The sequence below is a fragment of the Lolium perenne genome, chromosome 3, assembly GCF_019359855.2.
Source record: "Lolium perenne isolate Kyuss_39 chromosome 3, Kyuss_2.0, whole genome shotgun sequence".
Taxonomy (NCBI): Eukaryota; Viridiplantae; Streptophyta; class Magnoliopsida; order Poales; family Poaceae; genus Lolium; species Lolium perenne.
The window spans coordinates 286,951,947-286,969,002 of NC_067246.2; the positions used below are offsets into that span (position 1 = coordinate 286,951,947).

A 17,056-nucleotide genomic window follows, 5' to 3' on the forward strand; every position below is an offset into this window, starting at 1 on the left:
CTACATGGTATTTCTCCGCCATTCCAAAGTAAATTGCTTGAGTGCTACCTTTAAATTTCTATCCTCCACCTTTACAATATATAGCTCATGGGACAAATAGCCTAAAAACTATTGTGGTATTGAATATGTACTTATGCACTTTATCTCTTATTAAGTTGCTCGTTGTGCGATAACCATGTTCCTGGGGACGCCATCAACTACTCTTTGTTGAATATCATGTGAGTTGCTATGCTTGTTCGTCTTGTCTGAAGTAAGGGAGATCTACCACCTTATGGTTAGAGCGTGCATATTGTTAGAGAAGAACATTGGGCCGCTAACTAAAGCCATGATCCATGGTGGAAGTTTCAGTTTTGGACATATATCCTCAATCTCATATGAGAAAATTAATTGTTGCTACATGCTTATGCATAAAAGAGGAGTCCATTATATGTTGTCTATGTTGTCCCGGTATGGATGTCTAAGTTGAGAATAATCAACAGCGAGAAATCCGATGCGAGATTTCTCCTTAGACCTTTGTACAGGCGGCATAGAGGTACCCCTTTGTGATACTTGGTTAAAACATGTGCATTGCGATAATCCCGGTAGTCCAAGCTAATTAGGACAAGGTGCGGGCACTATTAGTATACTATGCATGAGGCTTGCAACTTGTAAGATATAATTTACATGATACATATGCTTTATTACTACCGTTCACAAAATTGTTTCTTGTTTTCAAAATCAAAACTCTAGCACAAATATAGCAATCGATGCTTTCCTCTTTGAAGGACCATTCTTTTACTTTTATTGTTGAGTCAGTTCACCTATTTCTCTCCACCTCAAGAAGCAAACACTTGTGTGAACTGTGCATTGATTCCTACATACTTGCATATTGCATTTGTTATATTACTCTATGTTGACAATATCCATGAGATACACATGTTACAAGTTGAAAGCAACCGCTGAAACTTAATCTTCCTTTGTGTTGCTTCAATACCTCTACTATGAATTATTGCTTTATGAGTTAACTCTTATGCAAGACTTATTGATGCTTGTCTTGAAGTACTATTCATGAAAAGTCTTTGCTATATGATTCATTTGTTTACTCATGTCATATACATTGTTTTGATCGCTGCATTCACTACATATGTTTACAATAGTATGATCAAGGTTATGATGGCATGTCACTCCAGAAATTATCTTTGTTATCGTTTACCTGCTCGGGACGAGCAGAAACTAAGCTTGGGGATGCTGATACGTCTCCGACGTATCGATAATTTCTTATGTTCCATGCCACATTATTGATGATATCTACATGTTTTATGCATACTTTATGTCATATTTATGCGTTTTCCGGAACTAACCTATTGACGAGATGCCGAAGTGCCAGTTCCTGTTTTCTGCTGTTTTTGGTTTCAGAAATCCTAGTAAGGAAATATTCTCGGAATCGGACGAAATCAACGCCCAGCATCCTATTTTTCCACAAAGCTTCCAGAACACCCGGGAAGGACCAGAGGGGGGCCACAGGCCCACCAGGAGGGTGGTCGGCGCGGCCTAGGGCTGGCCCGCGCCCCCTATCTCCTCGCCGCCTCTTCGACCCTCCGACTCCGCCTCTTCGCCTATATAAAGGTCATCGACCTAAAACCTCGATACGAAGAAGCCACGGTACGAGAAACCTTCCAGAGCCGCCGCCATCGCGAAGCCAAGATCTGGGGGACAGGAGTCTCTGTTCCGGCACGCCGCCGGGATGGGGAAGTGCCCCCGGAAGGCTCCTCCATCGACACCACCGCCAGCTCCATCACCACTGCTGTCTCCCATGAGGAGGGAGTAGTTCTCCATCGAGGCTCGGGGCTGTACCGGTAGCTATGTGGTTCATCTCTCTCCTATGTACTTCAATACAATAATCTCATGAGCTGCCTTACATGATTGAGATTCATATGATGATGCTTGTAATCTAGATGTCGTTATGCTAGTCAAGTGAATTTTACTTATGTGATCTCCGGAGACTCCTTGTCCCACGTGTGTAAAGGTGACAGTGTGTGCACCGTGTGGGTCTCTTAGGCTATATTTCACAGAATACTTATTCACTGTTATGAATGGCATAGTGAAGTGCTTATTTATATCTCTTTATGATTGCAATGTGTTTTGTATCACAATATATCTGCATGCTACTCTAGTAATGTTATTAAAGTAGTTTATTCCTCCTGCACGGTGTAATGGTGACAGTGTGTGCATCCGTGTTAGTATTTGGCGTAGGCTATGATTATGATCTCTTGTAGATTATGAAGTTAACTATTGCTATGATGGTATTGATGTGATCTATGCCTCCTTTCGTAGCGTGAAGGTGACAGTGTGCATGCTACGTTAGTACTTGGTTTAGTTGTGTTGATCTATCTTGCACTCTAAGGTTATTTAAATATGAACATTGAATATTGTGGAGCTTGTTAACTCCGGCATTGAGGGTTCGTGTAATCCTACACAGTTAGTGGTGTTCATCATCCAACAAAAGGGTGTAGAGTATGCATTTATCTATTCTGTTATGTGATCAAAGTTGAGAGTGTCCACTAGTGAAAGTATGATCCCTAGGCCTTGTTCCTAAATACTGCTATCGCTGTTTGTTTACTGTTTTACTACATCTGTACTGCCTACCATATTACCACCATCAACTACACGCCAGCAAGCACTTTTCTGGCATCGTTGCTACTGCTTATATATATTCATACCACCTGTATTTCACTATCTCTTCGCCGAACTAGTGCACCTATTAGGTGTGTTGGGGACACAAGAGACTTCTTGCTTTGTGGTTGCAGGGTTGCTTGAGAGGGATATCTTTGACCTCTTCCTCCCTGAGATCGATAAACCTTGGGTGATCCACTTAAGGGAAACTTGCTGCTGTTCAACAAACCTCTGCTCTTGGAGGCCCAACACTGTCTACAAGAATAGAAGCTCCCGTAGACATCACTTCCCTACCGAGGTAGGTGCGCGCAGGTTGTCCTTGCCGACATCGTCGGCGCGGCCTAGTCCTCCCGGTCACCATGGGGCTCGGAGGGTATTGCTCTAGCACGACCTCGCTGATCTGAGCCCAAGTGGTGGGTGGGGTGTGGTTAGACACGGTTGTGTATGTTGGCAGGCGGAGGTCCCCGGCAGCCCCGATTTTTTATAGGAAGGGAAGCAGGAGCTGAAACAACGAGACCGAGCGGGAGAAAAGGACAACAAAATGGGGCTCATGGCGGGAAAATAGCACGCGGACGTGGCCGTCGGGGGGAACAGCGGGCGGCTGCGAGCGGAAAATGGTGGCACCGCCATTAGTCGTTAGTTAGCCGCAACAATGGCTATTAACTTGTGCTAATACGGCTGCGCGGACAGCTGGCCCTATAAATACGGTCAGCTGTTGGAGCCACTTTCTAGTGCAAACGTACGTGGGCCGCTTGCCTATTCGCGGGCCACCGTAAGTAGAGAGGAAGCACGGTGGCCCGTTGGAGTTGGAGGTGGCCTTAGATTGAAGCAGGTACCACTAGTAGAAAAAGGGCCTTTGGTCAGGCACCTTTGATCCCGGCCGTGTTCTGGGCCGGGACCCAAGGCCTGGCCACGTCGCCCTGTAAACGCTACAGCGTACGGCACCCATAGGTTCTGGCTCATAAAGACCCAAAGGTCCCGGGTCGTCTCCCAAGCCGCAACTAAAGGGTTTTGGGCCACGCGGCATCTGCGACACCCCTTTAATCCCGGTGCCTATTTCCAACCGGGACCTAAAGTCAAACGTTCAGTTTCCCGCGAAGCCCGATCGCGTGTTGCCATTACTGGCCGCGTCGAAACCGAGCGTCAGCGTGGAATCCGAGCCACCGACGCCGGTGCAGCCAGCCACTGTTCATCTTCATCTTCCCATTGCTTTATAAGCTCACAATTTTCTTCACCATTGTCACACACACTCTCTCCATCCGGCCTCCTCTGCTCATCCACCGTTTGCAACTTGCCACTGTTCATCCGACCCTCTCTTCATCGATGGAGCACCTCGTGCACGACCCGGCTCGTCGGACACGGGTGTACTACCTCAAGCCCGAAGGGATGGAGGCGGCATTCAAGGTCACGGTCACGCTCCGCGCAAGAATGGTGGAGAAGTGGATCTGGCGCGTGAAGAGGGACATTCTCGACGCTGCAACGACCAAGTGCGTCGGGTTGGACTGCGTTTTCACCGACCCTCGCAAGAAGAAGGCCGGTAAGGAGCAGCGCGCCGCCGTCCTTCAACTCGCAGTGGCGTCTGAGACATTGATGTTCCAGATGATTCATGCTGATATAAAAGTGCCACAAGTGCTCAAGGATTTCTTGGAGGACGGGAACATCAGATTCTATGGCGCCGCTATTGATGTCTACGCATGCTTCTATTCCTGTAGACAGTGTTGGGCCTCTAAGAGCAGAGGTTTGTAGAACAGCAGCAAGTTTCCCTTAAGTGAATCACCCAAGGTTTATCGAACTCAGGGAGGTAGAGGTCAAAGATATCCCTCTCAAGCAACCCTGCAATTAAGATACAAGAAATCTCTTGTGTCCCCAACACACTAATACACTTGTCAGATGTATAGGTGCACTAGTTCGGCGAAGAGATAGTGAAATACAAGTAATATGGATGATTATAAGTAGTAATTGCAATCTGAAATAAAAATGGCAGCAAGCGAACATGTAGCAGAACTTGTTGGAAATGGTGTTTCAATGCTTAGAAACAAGGCATAGGGATCATACTTTCACTAGTGGACACTCTCAACAATGATCACATAATTGAATAAATAAATGCTACTCTTAAACACCCTCTTGTTGGATAACAAACACCATTCATTGTGTAGGGCTGCAAAAGCACACCTCAAGCCGAAGTAAACAAGCACCACAACGTCATAAAGGAATCACACACGATGCGCACACTGTCACCATCACACCGTGGAGAGTAACTCCGGAGTTCATATTAAAGTAACCTCTAGAGTGCATAATAGACAAGAGTAACATCTACATATTCAACTAGATTACAAAGCTCATGATCACATAAAGATCACACAATGGGAGAGAGAGATGAACCACATAGCTACCGGTAGAGCCCTCAGCCTCGGGGGAAAACTACTCTCTCCTCATCATGGGAGACAACAACGGCGATGAAGATGGCGATGGAGTCGATGGAGATGGCTCCGGGGGCAATTCCCCGTCCCGGCAGGGTGCCGGAACAGAGACTTCTGTCCCCCGAATTAGGATTTTTGGTGGCGGCGGAGCTACGGAACTCTTCTGGTATTTTGGCACCCCCCCTACTAGGGTTTTCGGAGACTAAGGAATAAATAGGCGAAGGGGCAGCGTCGGGGGAGCCAGGGGGCTCCCTCCCCACACCTTGGCGCGGCAGTGGGCCCCCCCGCGCCGCCCTATGAGGTGGGCCCCCTGCTGGCCTTCCTCGACTCTTCTTCGATCTTGTGGAACATTCCGTGGAAAATAGGGTCGTGGGCTTTTGTTTCGTCCAATTCCGAGAATATTTGTAAAACAACTTTTCTGAAATAAAAAACAGCAGAAAACAGGAACTGGTACTGTGGCATCTTGTTAATAGGTTAGTCCCAGAAAATGCATAAAAACATTATAAAGTGTGAATAAAACATGTAGGTATTGTCATAAAACTAGCATGGAATATAAGAAATTATAGATACGTTGGAGACGTATCAGCTATCGGCAACGATCTGAAAAAGTTAAGACTCGAGGGCATTCACATCACTTCTGCGTACGACCTCCAGAAGGTAGTCCCGAACCCCGCCACCAAGACCACTCCAAGTCTATATGATTTGGCAAACCATACCATTCGGACAAACCTTGAGCAGAAGAAGTACAACCACAAGAAAAGAAAAAGATGGACGTCGCCGCGCAAGAAAAAGAAGAGGAGCTCATTTTTGGATGGAACAACTATCCATTGAGCTACGAACAAGTGCACTATGCAACACTAGACGCTCACCTGGTTTTCGAGATTGATATGAAGCATTGGATGCTAGTTGGCTACTAGCCATGTTGAGTAGTGGTGTTCTTCTATATTAATTTGCATGAGCTATGAATCGATCGTTTCAATATATATGAACCATGTGTCTTTCATATATATGAACTATGTGTCTTTTCATATATATATATATATATATATATATATATATATATATATATATATAGAACTATGTGTCTTTCAATATATATGAGCTATGTGTCTTTCATATATATGAACTATGTGTCTTGTGTCCGTGCTTGCTTGCACACAGCGTGCCTGCTTTCTTGCTGCTGAGCGCGGTTCTTTTACACTGTGGGAATTAGCCAAATATATTCACTAAACCAAGTCCAATTTAACCGTTATGATAATTATGCAGTGAAGATGGAGATCTTTATCCAATTGTTTCCTTCAAAATGTAGTTGACCGCACTTGGATCGCCGATATAGTAGGGGCACCGAGCGCTCTGGCACTGCGCCACCTACTCACAGGATGCTCGTTCTCCAGGATGGTTTGGTTTGAAGTCTTGTCGTGGATTTGATCTACTTCAGGCCCTCCCACGGCTGAGTTCACCGTCCCTCCCCAGTTGCGCAACGACATGGTGGATATGGAAACACCGAAACGCAGCGGTCTTTGACAACGCACGGCCTTCGGTGACGTCCCTATTCAACGATATTGTGGTAGAGGCACATGCTGTGAATTATTTCATATTCAAATCACTCACATTTTTTAAATAATAAATCATATATTATTTGTCCAATTTCGGTTTACAGATTTCAATATATTAATTATTTGGCAATATTATATGAATAATGCATATATTATTTGATAATAATAATAAATTAATAAATACATACTTACTTCATATTTAAATCACTCACATTTTTCTAATATTTATCCGAAATATGACACAATGGTATAAGAGTTAATAGAATTGTGACACAATAGTATAAGAGTTAATATAATTGATATGGTAGTATTAACAACAAGGTACAATCACATTCACGGGAGCGCAGCAGGAAAGAACGAAGAAATTAAACGTGATGAGGGTGTAGTAGTGTGCCGACGGATGACCAACCGAGAAGTGATGATCAAGTCTACAAGTGTAATTAATATTAAAAATGGTCAAAGTAAAAGAGTAACAAGTCAAAAAAAACATAATTACTAAAAATAATATCTAGTCGTGGTTGGAGTTACGGGCCGGGACTGAAGGTTCTCCAGCGTAAACCCTGTGACGCAGCCACGTGGATGACCATTAGTCCCGGCTAATAACTGGAACATGACTAAAGATCTCCCTTTTAGCCCGTCTAATTAATCGTGGTTGACCAACCAGGACCAAAAACCCTTACGGTACGGGACTGAAAGCCCTGTCTCCAGTCGTGTATGCATCCTACGCCGGCGTACCTCATGGCCGACCCGGGAAGAACCGTGTGACACGCCGGAGCCGTGACGTGCCAGACGGAAGCTGGACCGGCGGCGGCCGGGGAATGAATTCCCAGGCGCGACACATTCATGCGGGGTCGATCGAGGAGATAACCTTGCGCACGCACGGGGATGATCATCGCCGAGGTTCACAAAGCTTTATGTAGCTGTCGCGTGTATGACGCCCGCTAGCATCTACCCAAGGCGGCTACGTCGTCCGTCCGTTGAAAGGTTGCAACCGAGTGAACGTGGGCGATTGTCGTGAAAGCTTTTCATGTACCAAGCAAAAAACAGCGACTAGTACGGAAGGCGCGATCCACTTGATTTACAGTGCAAGCAGTGAGCCGATTCTGATATAGAGTGGCAAGCAGTGCCCAAAGGAAGTGCTCTTCCGGGCGTCGTGGCCCTTCCAATCGCCAGACATTTCAATCAGCTTGGGTGAGCAGGGTCCCAATCTGTGGGGGACGGACAACCAAGACGAGCTAGTCCGATCTGAAGCGGAGGGCATTTTGACGGGGAAGAAGAACCTGGGATCGGCGATCATCATGATGATGAGACGGATGTATGTATGTGGTTGTTGCTTGTTGGTAGCACGATGACATCACCGACGACCGCCGTGCCCGCCTGATGTATGGATTCCGACTGCGCAAGCCTTTCTGGCTCCGGCCGGACGGGATTTCCGGGTCGTGCTTCTCGTCCTAGATTCCTGCGGCGTAACCGGAAAAACCACCACATGTCGTCGAGCCATGGATGAAGCCGGCGTTTTCCATTCAGAATCATCCTGCTACAGTTCCCAGTTCCCAGCCTTACCGTGTGTCTCTCTCCTTCTCTCCCTGCAGAAAAGGCGACCAGGAGAGCGACCATCTTTTCCGGCGGCGGCTCCAGTGATTTCTCTCCCCCATGGGCTTCGTGCTCGTCGGGCGGAGGAGAGTTGCCGGATCCGCCGCACGGATCTGTATAGCTGTAGTCTAGTACTAGTCTACTTAGTTAGGATTTGGCCCACCTTTGCTTCGTCTCCAATGGCAGAGGTGGTGGTCTCCAATAAATTGGCTCCAGTACCTTCACCGGCGCGGCTATCTCTTCCGTGGCCGGCGACTGATCTGCGAGCTTCCTCTTCCGGTCGAGTACGACGCGGCGGCGGTGGCATCCTCGTCTCGGAATTTTGTTCTCCAGCTTCGCCGTCGCGGCGGCGCGTGCTCCGGCGCTGCTGTGAAGCTAGGGAGATTGTACAGGAGCTGGTTCAGGCCGGCGTTGCCGGCGGAGGACCGGAGGACGGCGAGACCTGTTCTGGTTTGCTTGGTTCGAGGCCGGCGGATCTGGTTCTTTTCCTCGACATCGTCGATGGCGAGATCTGGATCCGGAGCTCGATGCAGTGCTTGGGGCAAGGCCCCGACCGACGAGCCCCAACGACAAAGGTGTCGTCTCTGACGACCCACCTTCGAGGTTCAGAAAGCTGTGTGCAGCGATGGAGCCGCACCGAGCTCGGGCTGTTGGTTTCCGCCCTCTTCTCTGGCGAACGCTGCGGCGGCGCCGGAGAAGGACGGCAGACGGCGGTTCTGATGCAGGGACCTTCAGGGGCTTCAATGTATTTTTCTTTGTTTCGAGGTCCTTTTTGCTTTTTTGTGGGTCCATGTTCTGGTCCCTTCTGTTGTATGCGTACGTGTCATGTATACCAGCCGTATGAATGAATGGTACACGTATTCTCTCAAAAAAAAAATCATCCTGCTACATTGACCCCAATATTTTGTACAGAAGAAATGTACATGTACGCGTGGTTTCAGGTTATGAGAACTACAGAATTAGGTCAACATGAAAGTGTTAATCAAAACATGCCGGCAGTCCCATGTCAGCTCCAAGAACTTAACTATTCATCGGAGGCTATAGATGCTTCACGTAACAGTCTATTCTCCCATGGTCTGCATAAGAAAGCCGCCTTCGTCACCAGTTTCTTCCGAGCGTGCCACAAGGTGCCTTTTCCATGGATCTCATGTACTACCTATGTTTAAAAAAATAAGTCGCACACGTATCCAAGACGAAGTTTAACCATAAAAATAAGCAACAAAATCTTGATTATATTATACGTAATTACTATCGTTGGATTCGTATTGAAACGTACTTTGTAATGATGTTGATTTCATACAAACAATATTTATATATTGGAAGCAATTCTTGATTAAACAAAAAAACACGAAAAACGAGGGCATCTTATTCTTTGAAAAAGAGGGAGTATATACTAGCTTTGTTTAAAAATAAAGGTATATACTAGCTTTATTTATAGATACATACTTATCTAGTTTTGTCTAGATATAGATGTATCTAGACACATTTTAGTTATAGATACATTCACATTTTAATTCTAGACAGAGGGAGTATTGATTGGTTGTGTTAGGTTACTTAACAATTTTCGAGTGAGTATAATTATGAGAAACTTCATCACATAAGGAGGTTACTTATGTGAAGGAGATGATAGGTCTCCGAGGAGCGGTCGCCCGGGTGGAACCGAAACCGCTGCCTCCCCCTTCCCCTTCCCTTCCACCCCCATCCCCCCTGTCGCCGCCAACGGATGCCGGTGGTCAAAGGCTGCACGGTAGACGGCGGTGGTGGGCTCTCATCTCCGAGCGCGACTGGTAGCGGTGGGGACCTCTTCCTCCTTCTGTGGTGGGATTTTCGGTCGAAGCTTCATGGTGGCCCGGACGGCGCGTCTCGTCTGACAGATATGGATGCCCGAGCAAAGGCCCCGGGCTTATTCCGCGACCTTGGCAACCGCTATAGCCGCAAGGGTGGCACGACCTGATTCGAGGGATTCGGTGAGGCTCAAACCGTCATCTCCGAGTGGTTCGGGTGGTGGTGGTTGTGCATGTTGAGATCTCCAGTCTGTTGTTGGGAGCCGGTGGGCGTTGGCATGGAGCCTGCTGATCTGCCTAATAAAGTTGGCGGTCCTTCGGTTCTTCTTACACCAAGATGGTGTTCTGCTTGACGCCTTCCCTCATTGACATGGCCAGTGACGAGTTCCGGAAGGCTCCGCCAGCAATCTCCATTGTGCGTCTGATGCCTGTAGATTGCTAAATCATATGAGATTCGATCACATGGACCCATATTTCTAGTCGTCGACTTCAGGAGGGAGTGACGCCAAGCTTCGATGTCTGTTTCTACAATGGACATGTCGGTTTTCTATTTTCACGGTGAAGGCGGTGGCGGAGAATGTCATGACTGTTGAGGTCCAAGGTCTTGTAATATCGAACTGAGTTTTCGAGAAGATGAGGACTTTGTTTGGTCTTTCTTGACTCGCGGCAGCGACATCGGCAAACTAGGGCAACATCATAGGAGAAGTACTGAGTCTTATCTTTCAGAGTGAATTTCCAAGATCTAGCCTTCATTGGTTGTGCCTGGCAATGGCCTTGTTGAATGCATTGTTTTGAGAGTATGTACTTTCTACAGGTTGAAAACCTAAGATCTATGATCGAGCAACAATAATGGTTGTGCATTGTTTACTTCTTGGATGCATCGGGTGTTTTCTTTGTACTAGGTTCTGTTGCAGCTACAAGGTTTTGACCACTGTAATGGTATGTTTTTTTTTTCTTTTTTACTAGGGTTGTGTGTATCCGTAGTGTCTTTCGGATATTTCATTATTATAGAGATTGGTTGTAATTGGTATCTTCACAATATAAATATATTTCATTTGTCGGAAAATGACCTAGCCCACTTAACCATGTCCATATGTGCACACGGAACAACAACTAGTGCTAGGAGTAAGAAGAGAAACACATACATCAGGCAATGGAAGGCCACCACCCTGGTATCTTTGTCGATGCCACCCATGTTGTTGTCTGAGTCGTTGACATACTAGAGTCCTCCCTCGGTATAGCCTGGAACATAGAGACACCTACCTTCCCGAACAAATAGGTAGTCTTTCAAAAAAATTGGTTTCTCACTACTACCAAGTTAGCTAGCTAGCTACTACCTTCGGTCCTAATAAATCGACGCGTCCACACGTCTAAGCACACGCACGGGTCGATTAAATTTGACCGAAGAGAGTAGCTTGCTAGCTGCATGCAGACTACACCCGATCACCAATTATCTCCCAGAACATTGAGGTGCTCTAGAATCAACAAATAGCACGGGGTTTGCGCAAAGTTAATCACCATGATTAGCCAAGTACCACCCCTGTGTGTTCTGTTCTGGTCCATCGGAGGATCTTCTGCACCTCGCAAGCTTCGCCTCTCCCAAGTGGTCTAGTCCCGGAGTATAGAAAAAGGAGTCACCTCCCCTCCTAGGTTGCTCCGAAGGTTCCCCCTGCCCCAACCGTAAGTCCCCCACCTCACATCCCTCTCCTGGCCGCCGTTGTCATCGATGCCGGCAGTGTTGGCGGCGCCTATCCGACCGATTCAGCGGTGGGAAGGGGAGGTGGTATCTCAGCCGTGGTTCAGGGGAGATGGTGGGCAGCGGCGGAGGGCCATGGGCGGCGCGCCTGGGCGTGGCCGCGGCCTAAGATCCTCCACCGGAGCGGCGACAAGGAGGGGGTGGTGCGTTGCCGGGCGCCTGGCCGCGCGGTGGTGCTCTAGGTCGCCTCGATCCAATATGGGTCTTGGGCCATGATCTGGACCGGGTGGGGCTAGGCAGGTGTGGTCCTAGTGTTGGTCCTTGCCACGCCGACGGGCCGTGCTGGGCTGCCCTCTCATGTTTTCCTATATGGTTGGTAGTTGACCGGCGGCAAGGGGTCTGCTAGTCTTGTGAATAATGGTGGTGGTCCTCATGTTCTTCTCGCGCCAAGTGAAGATATGTCGGAAGCTTGTTCCCATCAGTCTGGCTGGATTGTCGTGTTCCGGAAGGCCTGCCAACAAAATTCATTGTGCGATCAATGCCGTAAGATTGCTGGATTGGGTGGTTTTCCGTTGTGCGTACCCATGTTTTATCTGACCGTTTGGTGTCAGGGGAGCGCTTCGAAACTCTGCTGGCTGTTAATATCATGGAGCACGCTTTCATTCCATAGTGCTGGCGGAGAATGTCAGAAAGGCTGAGATCGGTGGACTAACAATGGTGGTCGGGTCTTGGTGGTGATATGGAATTGGCTTGGGTCTTATCTTTCAGGATCAAAATCCAAGGTATGGCTTTAATTGGTTGTGTCTGACAATGTTTTTGTTGAAGACATTGTTTTGAGAGTGAGGACTTTCTTCAGGGTGAAAACCTAAGATCTATGATCGAGCGATAACAAGTTTGTGCACTGTTTCCTTCTTGGAAGCGCCGCTTATAGAGAAGCTGATTTTCTGGTGTTGTTTTGGTGGTGTCAGTGTTGCTGTTTTAAGAAATGCATCACTGTAGCGGGGCTTTTCTTTTTTAATTATTCTTTTTTTTTGGTTGTGTACATCATTTATGTCATTAGAGCATGACGTTGTTGTAGAGGCTACACGTAATTGATATTTTCGTGATATTAATATATGCTCTTTATCGAAGAAAGAATAATTAACCAAGGACTATACATGATCTTTAATAAATCGAGTTGACTAAACACGTAGACAAGCTCAGAAGAGGAAGTACAATTGCACGGAAAGGATTACTGCTTACTACTAGTACCACCTCATTGCTGGCTTATTTGACCTGTAAATAATCTGTAGTGGGCAGAATTTGGCTGTCCGATCACGACATTCTTCCCCGTTGGGTTACGTCTCCCATACTCCGCAGCGCATGCTAGCTACACCGGCCACTAGTCATCCTCATCCATCACCAACGCTGTAGCAAGAGTAGATGGCAAACCTCATAACGTTTTGGTAGGTGCTATGTTTTCCACCATGCTAGCTATCCGTAGCGAGATACCTCCGAGAGTGATGGATACCGTTGCAATGCTTCTATTTCCGCGTAGGTCCTGACCCGTGTACCCGTATACCAAACCACAGTGTCCTGCCGAAGTGCCGAATTCCACCGGTTGCTTGCGCCACGACGGCTCTCGTCCATTGTACCTACCTAGCTTGAGCACGTACGAATCCTACGCCGGCGTCATGGCATGTGCGAGTTGGACCGGCGGCGGCCCGGCCGGGGAATTCCCAGGCGTGACACATGCGCGATTGATCGAGGAGATAGCACCGTGCACGGGGATGATCATCGCCGAGGTTTTCACAATGCTTTATGTAGCTGTCGACTAGGTGACGGCCTGACGCCCGCTAGCGACCATTCTAGTGCGGTGCAGTGATCTGATTTTGAATTCTGATCCACTCCACACGGATCCAAAGTGTTCTTTTGAGCGTCGTGGCCCTCAGATTGCCCAGAGACCATTCCAGCAGCTTGGGCCCCAAACTGTAGAGGAGGAGCTGGTCACATCACCGATCCGATGCGATTTGACGGGGATGAACGTACAACGTGCGATCGATGGTGATGATGATGAGACGGATGTATGTATGTGGTTGTTGCTGGTTGGTACTTGGTAGCAGTATGACATGACCGACGACCACCACGGCCGCCCCCGCGCAGTGTGGATCCATGGATTTTGACGCGACGCCTCTTTTGGTACTGGCCTGACGGGGTTTCGGGGTCGTGCTTCCCCTCACAAATTCGGCGGAAGGTATCTTCAACGGGGTGACGCATTTCGGACATCTAAAAGTGGTCGCGAGCGTCCATTTGCGTCGCCTCGTATATATATTTTAATCGCGCGTCCGCTTCCGTTTGGGTATGCTCCCAACGGGCGACACATTTTTTGTTTTGCAACACATTAAAAAGCATAGAAACTACTACATAAAAACTATACAAACTAGTTGTAGAAATCTAGACTACTTGCTGCCCGACGGCCCGGCCCCGTCGTTGCGTCTCTCCCTCGTTTGCTTCTCCGCCGCCTGCCGTGCGGCTGCTAGGGCTCGGTGCGCCGTCGCGTCCTCTAGCAGGCACAGCCGCAGCCACGCGTTCGCGGCGTCCTCGGCCTCCTTGAGCGTCTCGAAGGAGTCGACTAATGCCCTCTGCTCTGCAGCCTTCTCCTCCGGGGTAGGCGCATCAGGGTCATCAGAAGACCATGAGATGTCGGAGTCGTCGTCCTCTACGGCTGCGCCGGCCACCACCCTGCGGCGTTCCATCTCGGCGTCGAACGCCGCGTGGGCCGCCCGCTCCTCCTCTGCCCTTTTCCGCGTCAGCCAGGAACTTGGCGTCCCTAACAGGGTCGAGGAGGTCCTCGGTTTTGTCGCTGTTCTCGAACTCCTCGTCGAAGCTCGAGGCTGGGGGAGGTGGAGTCGGAGTCGAAGGTGGAGGTGGAGGCATGGTAGCCTGGCCGTGGCCGGCGCTGCTCATGGTGGCAAAGGTGGAGGTTGAGCGGCAGCGACGCTACGGTGGAGGTTGTGCGGCTAGGGTTTAGTGTGGGAGGAGATGTAGGTCGGAGGCAGGCGACGGCCGCGGCACGCGTGGCATCGCCATTACTTCGTGTGCAAAGGTAGGCGATGGCCGATATGCCGAGGGCCGGGAACCCTCGGCGTAGCCTGTTTTGGCCGTCGGCGTAGGCTACACCGAGGGCAGCCCTCGGCATAGCTTCTCGGCGACTACCTCCCTCGTCGGAGCCACTATTGCCGTCGGTGTAGCATGGCCCTCAGCGTAGCACGCTACGCCGACGGCAAAACCGTCGGCATACAAATTCGAAAAATTCAAATTTCCTTTTTTCAAAAAAAAAATCAAAAAAAATCAAATTATTTATTTGATATGCCGACGGCAAAACCTTCGGCGTAGAGTTTTAAATTTTTTCAAATTTTAATTTGTTTTACACCATTTTTTCTTTTTTTACTTGTTTATCTTTCACCCAATACACTTTTAACTCTAAGTAGCACGCTACGCCGACGGCAAAACCGTCGGCATACAAATTCAAAAAATTTAAATTTCCTTTTTTTTAAAAATAGAATTTTTTTGATATGCCGACGGCAAAACCCTAGGCATAGATTTTTTTTAAAATTCAAATTTTAATTTGATTTACACCATTTTTTCTTTTTTTTACTTGTTTATCTTTTACCCAATACACTTTTAACTCTAAGTACACTTAATCTTAGGTCAAATTACAATCATGGTTAAACTTCTCAGTCGGTCACCCATCCTCACACTACTCCAGCCTCATCACGCTTAACTTCTTGGTTTTATTTGGATGAGCTTCTATTAAAGAATTGACACCTTGCTGATAATAATAGCATATCAACCCCATTAACCCTTGAACCGTGATGTCACACCTCTTTCTTTTTAAATTACAAACAATTACTTAAGTAAACAACAATGGATATATAAGTAATAATAATATTGAATTCAAATACAAATAAAATGACTTTATTTTTTGGTATTTTTTCTATTTAATATAGAATAATTAATATCTTTAAATCAAAAAATCGAAATTCCACAAATAATATGTCTAAATCGATCATAAAAATGAGAGGAATCTAAATATAACATCCATATCATCATTTGAACCTAAAAATTAGAGAAATCCAAATATGACGTCTAGTTTGCCATCTGGCCAAAACGCCCCCCTCGGGAGATACGAAATGGCCGTACCAGGCGCGCTGGTGCACCGTTCGATAACACGCTAAAAAGACAAAAATTAGCACATAAAGTGATGTGTTATAGTCCAAAAACATTTTTCGTGAAATTTATTGAGCGACGAAAAGTGTACCCCTAGTTCAAATCCGGTTAGTTTCCAGCGGATTCGGTGGGACACCGCAGGAAGCCGTAGGGATTCCCAGATAGCTAGCGCGCACATATGGCATGTTATATGTGGTGCGGAGGCGGTGTCCTACCACTACACGCAGGTCTCGCGCAATACTAAAATACGCCCCATGTAGCTGCTTCACAAAAAAACCATGTTTTGGCACCCTGAAAATGAAAAAACATTTCTCATGGGTCGGATTGGAAATCCGCTCCCGGGGCCTTGCTTCCCATCCTAGAGACCACGCACGTGCCAAATATGGCCTCGTTCCGACAAATTATGCGGTGTCACAGGTCGTTTTCCTATTCATTTGCCCTAAAAGCCATAAAACTCCGGACGCGATAGCCCTGTTTGTGAAGGGTTTTCCAAAATAATTGGCGTATCCTAATTCCGAATTTTGGAGTGGTTACTAGGACACATAAAATGACGCCATGCGGGTCCACGAGATTTTCTGACTTCATTTAAATTGCCATTTGGCCAAAACGGGCCCCACGAAGATGCGGTATGGCCGTACCGGGCGCGCTGGTGCACCCGTTTACCATTGCGCTAAACGGAAAACATTTAGTACATAAAGTGATGTGTCATAGACCTAAGAATATTTTTCCCGGAATTTATTGAGCGACGGAAAGTATACCCCTAGTTCAAATTCGGTCAGTTTCCAGCAGATTCGGCGGGACACCGCTTGAAGTCACATGGATTTCCAGATAGCTATCGCGCACATATGACATGTGATATATGGTGCGAAGTCAGTGTCCTACCACTACGCGGAGGTCTCGCGCAATACTAAAATGCGCCCCCATGTAGCTGCTTCACAAAAAAACACGTTTTGGCACCCCGAAAATGAAAAAAACCATCGCCCATGGGTCGGATTAGAAATCCTCTCCCGGGACCTTGCTTCCCATCCCAGGGACCACACACGTGCCAAATATGGCGTCGGTTCGACAAACTATGCGGTGTCACAGGCCGTTTCCTACTCATTTGCCCTAAAAGCCATAGAACTCTGGACGTGATAGCTCTGTTTG

General features: G+C 47.5%; 1 protein-coding gene across 1 annotated transcript; it reads left to right on the forward strand.

Moving 5' to 3' along the window:
* Nucleotides 1-3,975: 3,975 nt before the first annotated feature.
* LOC139838204 (uncharacterized) lies at nt 3,976-8,083 on the forward strand. Its single transcript, XM_071827582.1, has 2 exons — nt 3,976-4,344; nt 7,973-8,083. The coding sequence occupies exons 1-2, from the start codon at nt 3,976-3,978 to the stop codon at nt 8,081-8,083; spliced, it is 480 nt and encodes a 159-aa protein (XP_071683683.1).
* The last annotated feature ends 8,973 nt before the right edge of the window (nt 8,084-17,056 follow it).

Excerpts from the sequence above, each read along its gene's own strand:
- LOC139838204 (XM_071827582.1), top strand. The coding sequence starts at position 3,976 with ATGGAGCACCTCGTGCACGACCCGGCTCGTCGGACACGGGTGTACTAC. Across the intron at positions 4,345-7,972 it reads GCGCCGCTATTGATGTCTAC|CACGATGACATCACCGACGA; the intron begins GCATGCTTCTAT and ends GCTTGTTGGTAG.